The 9502-nt window shown below is 43.3% G+C and overlaps 1 protein-coding gene across 1 annotated transcript; it reads left to right on the forward strand.

The window, feature by feature from the left end:
- Positions 1 to 2426: 2426 nt before the first annotated feature.
- On the forward strand, positions 2427 to 6758 carry LOC131651207 (uncharacterized). The gene is made up of 6 exons (XM_058920875.1): positions 2427 to 2722; positions 2808 to 3631; positions 3691 to 4253; positions 4397 to 4710; positions 5320 to 5497; positions 6621 to 6758. The coding sequence occupies exons 1-6, from the start codon at positions 2427 to 2429 to the stop codon at positions 6756 to 6758; spliced, it is 2313 nt and encodes a 770-aa protein (XP_058776858.1).
- The last annotated feature ends 2744 nt before the right edge of the window (positions 6759 to 9502 follow it).

Here is a 9502-nt window from a genome sequence, read left to right on the forward strand (position 1 = left end):
TGGTATCACCTCCGAACGGACATCGAGCAAGTTATAACCAGATGTGGAAGTTTTGGCAATGTTCCTCTCATAGGGACAAAAGGAGTTATCAACTATAATCCGAAGCTAGCACTGCGCCAGTTGGGTTTTGCACTGAAGGACAAGCCTTTGGAAAAAGAGATATTTGAATCCGTTTGTTTTGAAAAAGGAACCGATCCAGAAGGTTTGGAGAAAGTGAGGAGTGCGTGGAACAAAATTCATACAGAAGACCGAACTACCTTGGGGGGAAAGAATGCCATTGCTAAGAAAGCTTATACTGAATGGGTTGAAGAAAGAGTTAAGGAGCGCCTGCTGCCTTTCCCGAAGGTTAGCCCTCTATATGAACAACCACCTGAGATTTTAACTGCCACTGTACCAGCTGAGGAGTACAACCAAGTACATGTGGAGAATATCAGGTTGCGAGAAAAAGGGGAAGACGCTAAAATAAAGTACTTCTTGGTGGATCAGAAAAGGGCTGAATTAGCACATGAGGTTAAAATACTGAAAGGAGGATCTTCCAGAGTTCAAAAAAGGGCTAGAACTGAAAAGGGTGAAAGAGCTACCACTGTTCGTATTGAGGACCATCAAAGGGTTATAGAAGAAGCGGTAAAGAAAGCAGAAGAAAAGCTCAAGCAAGAGTACAGAGAAGATTTAAGGGCTCACAAGCTCAGAGTAGAGAAAGAGGCTAGGGCCGAGGTAAAGGGTTTGAAAAAGAAGCTTGAAGAGGAAACCACTCAGAGGGTAGCAATCAAGAAGAAGCTTGAAGAGGAAATTACTCAAAAGATAGCCGTGGAGACACAACTTAAAGGCAGTCATCTCCGCTCCGCTCGACTAACAGAAGAGAATGCAAAGCTCAGAAACCAGATAGCAGAAATGGAAAGTGCATCTGAAAAGAATACCCTCCCTGATTGCAAAGGATGTGAGAGCTTGGTGGCCCACTGTGATATGTTAGATGGGCAGTTGTTTCGCAAAGATGTGGTGATTCAAAGTTTTGTCAAAGGAAGAGATCGAGAAGTGACTAAGAAGATGTTTGATGAAACTAAGAAGTGGAGCGACGAGCACTTTAAACAAGGAGGACCTTTGTTTTACACCAAGATGGATTAGTGTTTGAGCTTGTATTTCATGACCACCACCAGGCTTGTTGGATGGGGTCCTTTGTCTTTTCTGTTGTTCGAACTATCTTGTCAATGTATGGGTATGCCCAAACTCAAAAAGAGATTATTAATGAAATTTGAGTCTTTTTGTTTCCTCTTGATGCTTATCTTTTGTCACATTGTTAAACATTCTTGATTAATATTAAATATTTTGGATACTCTGAAATGGCACCTCACATCATATGCACACATGCACCTCATGCACATCATGCACAAACAGGTACATCAGATGGTGTTCTTATCTGACTGATCAGGTTTTCTCTTTCAGCAATTGCACCTCCGCCTACACATCGCTACTACACAAGGGCTAATCACTCACTGCAAATGGATCAGTTAAGGGACGATCTTATCCAGATGAGAACACAGGTTACTGCTCAAATGGCTCAGTTCATGGAAGTCATGCAAAACATGGCTGATCGCCAAGAAGAACTCAGAATCCAGGATGGACACAGTTGCTCAGGTTGTTGCGGACCCCCCGCAAAGAAACCCTGCTGATATTCGTGTCAATGGTGAATCTGTGATCGGAGGACCTGGTGTAATTCCTCCTGCTGCTAATCAAGGTAATCCTTATGGGCCTCCCCAGCCCATTCCTGAAGGACAAGCCACACAACAAATCAGAAGAGCTGCTGCCATCCCCGTGTTGGAAGAAGATCGACATGAGGATCTATTTCCTGAAAGTGAGTTGGGATTTCCACATGATGCTGGAAGGTTGTTCAGAGGACTGGAGGAAAGGATGAGGGCCATGGAAGGCCAAGGACTCGGTATGGACATTAATGACTTGGGTTTGGTTCCTGGTGTCCGTGTGCCGCCAAAATTCAAAGCTGCCAGATTTTGAGAAGTACAAGGGGAATACTTGTCCCAAGACCCATGTCCGAGCTTACTACCGCAAGATGCATGTCTATTCCGAGGATGAAGGATTGTTGATGCACTTCTTCCAAGATAGCCTGACTGGGGCGTCCTTGGAATGGTACATGAGATTGGAGAGAGCTAATATCCGAAGTTGGAGGGACCTAGTTGATGCCTTCATAAAGAAGGATCAGTATAATGTTGACATGGCACCAAATCGCACTCAGTTACAGAATCTTGCCCATAAAGCTAATGAGTCTTTCAAAGAATATGCGTAGAAATGGCGCGAGTTGGCGGCCAGAGTCCAACCATCTATGCTGGAAAGAGAGATGATGGACATGTTCACCAACACTGGAGGGCCAATACTACTCCGCCTGCTCTGCATCCTCGAGTTTCGCCGAGTTGGTCATGATTGGTGAACGAATTGAAAGTGGAATTAAGGCTGGTAGAATACAGAATCCAAGTGCTGCTAGTTCCTCCTCTGGGGCTGGTGAAAGAAGCCATACAATGGGTTTTGCCAAAAAGAGAGAAGGTGAGACTAGTGCTGCTTACTATGGTGGGGGCAGAAATCAGGCTTATCAACAAGTAGCCGCTGTGACTATACCAAATGCTCCTTTCCAACATCAACAACAAGGGTATCCGCCGCGTCAGTATCAGCAAAGGCCGAAATTGCCAGAAAGGGTTTTTGATCCGATCCCGATGACGTATGCACAAGTATTGCCATATCTCCTCGATTTGAATTTGGTCCAACTGAGGACTTTGGCCACTCCTGCTAAGTTGCCGAGCCAGTTGGGATGCCAATGCAAGATGTGAGTACCATTCTGGGTCACCTGGACATAATATTGAGAACTGTAAAGCATTGAAGCATAAAGTCCAGGATCTTCTCGACTCTAAAGCCATCGAGTTTACTCCTACTCAAGGACCTAATGTTGTTCAGAATCCTATGCCTCCCCATGGAACTCATGCAGCAAATGCTATTGAGGTTGTTGAAGATGCTCACCTGGTCAAGGATGTGATCGAATTGGGTTCATTGTTGCCATTATTGAAGAAGGAATTGTTGAGGATGAGTCTATACGTTAGTTGTGGAGAATTCTGTACTGATTGCATGGTCACTTCCTCAGTTTGTGATAAGGTGAAAGGTGGGATTCAACAGTTGATGGATAGTGGGTATCTACAGTTTGAGCGTGTGCGACGTCCTGAAATGGTTGAAAACGCAGTTAATGTGGCATCCATCCCGTATACTCCTGCCAAGATTCCAATTCCTGCCAGAGCACCTCCTTTGGTTATTACACTTCCTGGTCCCGTCCCATATAACAGTGAAAAAGCAATTCCATGGAATTATGGGGGAGAAGTTTTCTACCAAGGGGCCAAGTATGAGGTTAAAGCGCCGGTTGAGAAAGAAGATGTTAATAATGTTGTGGGCATTGGAAGAATGACGAGAAGTGGTCGTATTTTCAATCCTACCCAGAATACTCGCGATGATAATACAGAAGCTCTAGCTCAGGCAAAAGGGAAAAGAGTGGTAGAAGATACAGTGGATCAGGGGCAAAGCTCTAATTCTGAAGATACTGTGGCCAAAGAAATGGAAGAGTTCCTAAAGATCATCAAGAAAAGTGAGTATAAAGTGGTTGACCAGCTGAGTCAAACTCAATCAAAGATTTCGATTTTGCAGTTGCTCTTGTGTTCGGAGACACGTCGAAATGCTTTATTGAGGCTTCTAAGTACTCGCCTTTGTCCCCCCAGAAAATCTCAGTGAATCAACTTGAAGGAGTGGTGTCAAACATCAACGCTGGTAATGGATTGGGATTCACCGATGCAGATTTGCCTTCCGAAGGTAGAAACCACAATAGAGCTTTGCATATATCAGTGGAGTGTAAAGGGACTATGTTATCACGTGTTCTCGTGGATAATGGATCTTCTTTGAATGTATTACCTAAATCATCTATGATGAGGCTAGATTATTCTAGTGTTGAGATAAGGCCGAGTGAATTGACGGTGAGAGCCTTTGATGGATCAAAGAGGTCAGTGTTTGGGGAGGTTAACTTGCCGATAATGATAGGCCCTCAGCTTTTCACTATTACTTTCTTTGTGATGGATATCCACCCGTCTTACAGTTGTCTCCTGGGACGTCCATGGATCCATGCCGCTGGGGCCGTGACTTCCACATTGCATCAGAAACTCAAATTCGCGACTCAAGGAAAGATAGTCACAATATGTGGGGAGGAAGAACACGTGGTAAGCCATCTTGCGTCCTTCAGGTATATTGACGTGGAAGGAGAGGTCCACGAGACACCATGCCAAGCCTTTGAGGCTGTCCAGACTATCAAGATCCCTTATGTTGAAAATAAGAAGTTGGAGGCTCCCATGTCTTCACTAAGGAAGCTAAAGCTGTGGTTGAATCTGGTCGTCCTGAAGGATGGGGCCGAATCTTGGATTTGCCAATCAAGCAAGATAAATGTGGGATTGGATATCAGTTGGGCCAGAGTTCATCTAATGGGGCCCCCAAGAAGCCTGTAACCTTTGTTCCAATCAAGTTCTCTAGTGCTGGCATTGTCAAGGATCATATTTGTGCTGCTGATGACAATATGGATAGCGATTATGACATTGAAGAATGGATCAAGCCGTGTGTCCCGGGACATAAGCTTCTCAACTGGTCATCTGAAGACATCATCTCAATTGCTCTTGATCAAAAGTAATACTGTTTGTTTTTGTTTATCATGCAATAATTCCTGTGTTCTGCCCAAGACACAGTGAACACATGTAGGGCCTCATTTGTTGTTTTTCAATGTTAAAATCATTAATAAAAGGACGTTTTTGCATTCAAATATTTTGTTCCCTGTCTTTCATTTTTTTACTTTTACATTTGTTTTAAATAAATAAATAAAAAAATGGCAACGTTTCTTATTCATCATCATCCCTCCATTCTAAAATAAAGCATAAATCATAATTCATGCAGATCCACTTCTCCTCCAGATTCTGTTGATAACGATCTTGCTATGCCTCGTTATGACTTCAACAATCCTATCTACACCGCTGAAGAAGGGGATGAAGAAGATTGTGAACTCCCTGATGAGTTGGCCAGATTGTTGAAACAAGAAGAGAAAGTGATCGAGCCACATCAAGAGCCTATTGAGACGGTGAATCTTGGCACCGAAGAGATGAGAAGGGAGGTTAAAATAGGGGCTTCTTTGAACGAGGATGTGAAAGAAAAGTTGATTGGAATGTTGAAAGAGTATTCTGATATCTTCGCTTGGTCTTACGAAGATATGCCTGGATTAGATACTAATATTGTTGTGCACAGGTTACCTCTTAAAGAAAACTCTCCGCCTGTCAAACAGAAACTCAGGAGAACACGTCCTGACATGTCCAAGAAAATCCAGGAAGAGGTTCAGAAACAGTTTGATGCAGGTTTTCTTGTTGTAACAGTTTATCCACCATGGGTTGCCAATATTGTACATGTACCTAAGAAAGATGGGAAAGTACGAATGTGTGTCGACTATCGAGATCTGAATAGAGCAAGCCCGAAGGATGATTTCCCGCTTCCTCACATTGATGTGTTGTAGATAACACTGCTCAGTTCTCGGTTTTCTCCTTCATGATGGTTTTTCTGGTTACAATCAAATAAAGATGGCGCCCGAGGACATGGAAAAGACAACATTCATTACGCCTTGGGGCACCTTTTGTTACAAGGTCATGCCGTTTGGGTTGAAGAATGCTGGGGTAACCTATCAAAGAGCTATGGTGACTTTGTTTCACCGACATGATTCATAAAGAGATCGAGGTCTATGTGGACGACATGATCGCAAAGTCCCATACTGAAGAGGAGCACCTGGTTCACCTAAAGAAATTGTTTGAAAGGTTAAGAAAGTTCAGGTTAAGGTTGAATCCCAATAAATGTACCTTCGGAGTGAGATCAGGAAAGTTGCTTGGTTTCATCGTAAGTGAAAAGGGTATTGAGGTCGATCCTGCTAAGGTAAAAGCTATACAAGAGATGCCTGAGCCGACAACTGAGAAACAAGTTCGTGGGTTCTTGGGAAGGTTGAATTATATTGCAAGGTTCATCTCACACCTTACCGCCACGTGTGAACCTATCTTCAAGCTACTGAGAAAGAATCAAGCAATAAAGTGGGATGAAAATTGTCAAAAGGCATTTGATAAAGTTAAAGAGTATTTGCAAGAGCCTCCAATCCTCATGCCTCCAGTGGAAGGTAGACCGTTGATTATGTACTTGACGGTCCTCGAGAACTCAATGTGGTGCGTGCTGGGTCAGCATGACGAGTCCGGTCGAAAAGAGCACGCAATTTATTACCTTAGCCAAAAGTTTACCGATTGTGAATCAAGATACTCACTACTCGAGAAAACTTGTTGTGCTTTGGCATGGGCTGCTCGCCGACTGAGACAGTATATGTTGACTCACACCACTTTGTTGATTTCAAAGATGGATCCGATCAAATATATATTTGAGAAACCAGCATTGACCGGAAGGATTGCCCGTTGGCAAATGATCTTGACAGAATATGACATACAATACACTACTCAGAAAGCCATTAAAAGTAGTGTGATTGCTGATTATCTTGCACATCACCTGTGGACGATTACCAGTCTATGTACTTTGAGTTTCCTGATGAGGATATAATGTGTGTGGGAGAGACTTCCGAGAGTCAAGATCAAGAGGAAAGACCTGAACCAGAGGCGCGATGGACGCTCGGTGTTCGATGGTGCCTCCAATGCGTTGGGTAATGGTATTGGGGCTGTTCTTACTTCTCCGACAGGTTTTCATATTCCATTCACGGCCAGGATTTGTTTTGATTGTACTAATAATGTGGCTGAATACGAGGCTTGCATATATGGTATTGAGGTCGCCATTGATTTGAGGATTAAAAATCTCGCAGTTTATGGAGATTCTGCTTTGGTGATTAGTCAGATCAACGGAGATTGGGAAACACGCCACCACAACTTGTTTCCCTATAAGAGAACATGTTATGAAATTGGCTCAATACTTTGATGAGATCACCTTCGATCACATCCCTCGAGAGGAAAATCACTTGGCTGATGCTTTGGCCACTTTAGCATCCATGTTCAAAGTCAAATGGGACAATGAAGCGCCTTCAATTGTGATCAAAAGGTTGGATGAGGCTGCATTCTGTGGCGTTATTGATAACGTGTCTGATGAGAAACCATGGTTTTATGACATTAAGAAATTTCTGGAGTCACAAGAGTATCCTGAGGGTGCTTCCCTTACGGATAGGAAAACTCTGAAGAGACTATCTGCCAAGTTCTTCCTTGCTGGAGGTGTGTTGTACAAGAGGAATTTTGATTCTGTGTTGCTCAGATGTGTGGATAGACACGAAGCAGCAAAGATCATGCAAGAGGTGCATGAAGGATCCTTTGGTACACATGCTAGTGGACACACCATGGCTAGGAAAATATTGAGAGCAGGTTATTATTGGTCTATCTTGGAACATGGTTGTTTCAACCATGTGGTGGTATGTTACAAATGTCAAGTGTATGCAGATAGGGTTCATGTACCTCCGGTTCCTCTAAATGTGTTGACATCTCCTTGGCCGTTTGCTATGTGGGGCATCGATATGATTGGGGAAATTAAGCCCACCGCCTCTAATGGACATCGTTTCATCCTCGTTGCTATTGACTACTTCACCAAGTGGGTTGAAGCTGCTTCTTATGCAAATGTCTCCAAGCAAGTAGTGACTCGCTTCATCAAGCACCATATAATCTGTCGTTATGGGGTTCCTGAGAGAATTATCAATGATAATGGATTCAACCTCAATAATAAGATGATGAAGGAACTATGCGAGAACTTCAAGATCACGCATCATAACTCCTCCCCGTATAGGCCAAAGATGAATGGTGCAGTTGAAGCGGCCAATAAGAATATCAAGAAGATTGTGCAAAAGATGGTGGTCACTTATAAGGATTGGCACGAGATGTTGCCCTTTGCTTTACATGGTTATCGTACCTCGGTGCGTACTTCCACGGGGGCAACTCCCTTCTCATTAGTATATGGCATGGAAGTGATTCTTTCGGTGAGGTGGAGATTCCTTCATTAAGGGTATTAACAGATGTGAAGCTCAGTGAAGCTGATTGGGTTTCAGACCAGATTTGATCAACTGAACCTCATTGATGAAAAAAGACTAGCGGCCATATGCCATGGGCAAGCCTATCAAAAGAAGATGAAGAGAGCCTTCGACAAGAAGATTCGTCCTCGACACTTTCAGGTTGGTGACCTTGTGCTCAAGAAGATCCTGCCTATTCACAATGATCCTAGGGGAAAATGGACTCCGAATTACGAAGGGCCTTACGTCGTAAAGAAAGTCTTCTCAGGTGGCGCCATGATCCTCTCAACTATGGATGGCGAAGACTTTCCACTTCCCGTAAATGCAGACGCAGTTAAAAAAATACTTTGCATAGACCTGATCAAAATAAAATAAAAGAAAAGGAAAAGATCAGGCAAAAGAATGAAAAAGAAATAAAGTACACCCGCTAAGTTGAAAACCCGAAAGGGCGACTTAGGCAAAAAAGGGGTCCTGGTGGATTGAAAACCCGAAAGGGCGGTCCAGGCAAAAGAGGGACAAAAAGCGAATAACTGCGTCGTGCAGTGGATCCTTGAGCATAGTTAGTCACCACAATTGGAGGACTTAGAAGGGTAAAGGATCAATTCATTCATCCATTTCGGAAAGCAAAACAGAAGGAATATGGAAGATCTGCAAGGCATAGCAAGATTGGAACCCAATGGAATCTTTTCTTACGTTGCCATGTTTGTAAATGCTGTTTGTTTTCCTTTTTGGTGGCCACCTCCTTAAGGAGGCCACTTCCTGATGTACCTCGCCTATGTTAGGCAGTTCTTTTCATTAATAAAAAGATATTTCACTCAAAAATTCCTACATCGTTTTATTTTACTGTTTTGTTTACAAAAACGTCCAATTATTTTGGTAAGCATTGCATTTCTAACATCGAAGTCCTACAAAAAGAACATGATCTAAAACAGATAGAATCGCTTAAAGATTTTGAGTACTTGGGATGGTGGACGAGGTAGAGCCATCGTACCTGGGGTATATTTGTTTGATTTGTTTTGCAGGAATCTCCTATCATTCAGTACAGTCAGATGCCAGTACCTACGCTTCAAGAAGTGTCAACCGGACATCTCTTTCGAGACGGAACCCAAAGGTCTCCTTTCCGGCAAAAAAACCAGAGTTTATTTCTCTGGGGAGCACGCATCTAAAGTCCAAATGATCCGCAGTGTTGATTAGATTCCCTTGTTCTTCGATAAAGACGTGGAAGTTCAAAGGAGAGGTGCAATCTTCAAGTTTCCAAACATGTTGACGGTAATGTCTCTCAAAAGTGCCATCATGCTTGCTTCCTCGCAAGTCCGCTGGTGCGAGTCATCCCCTGCAGAAGCTACCTATTGGGATTGGTCAAGAAACCATCTGGTGTGGCCCGGCAAAGTCAGAACATCAAGAAGAATC

The sequence above is a fragment of the Vicia villosa genome, linkage group LG2 (assembly GCF_029867415.1).
Source record: "Vicia villosa cultivar HV-30 ecotype Madison, WI linkage group LG2, Vvil1.0, whole genome shotgun sequence".
Classification (NCBI taxonomy): Eukaryota; Viridiplantae; Streptophyta; class Magnoliopsida; order Fabales; family Fabaceae; genus Vicia; species Vicia villosa.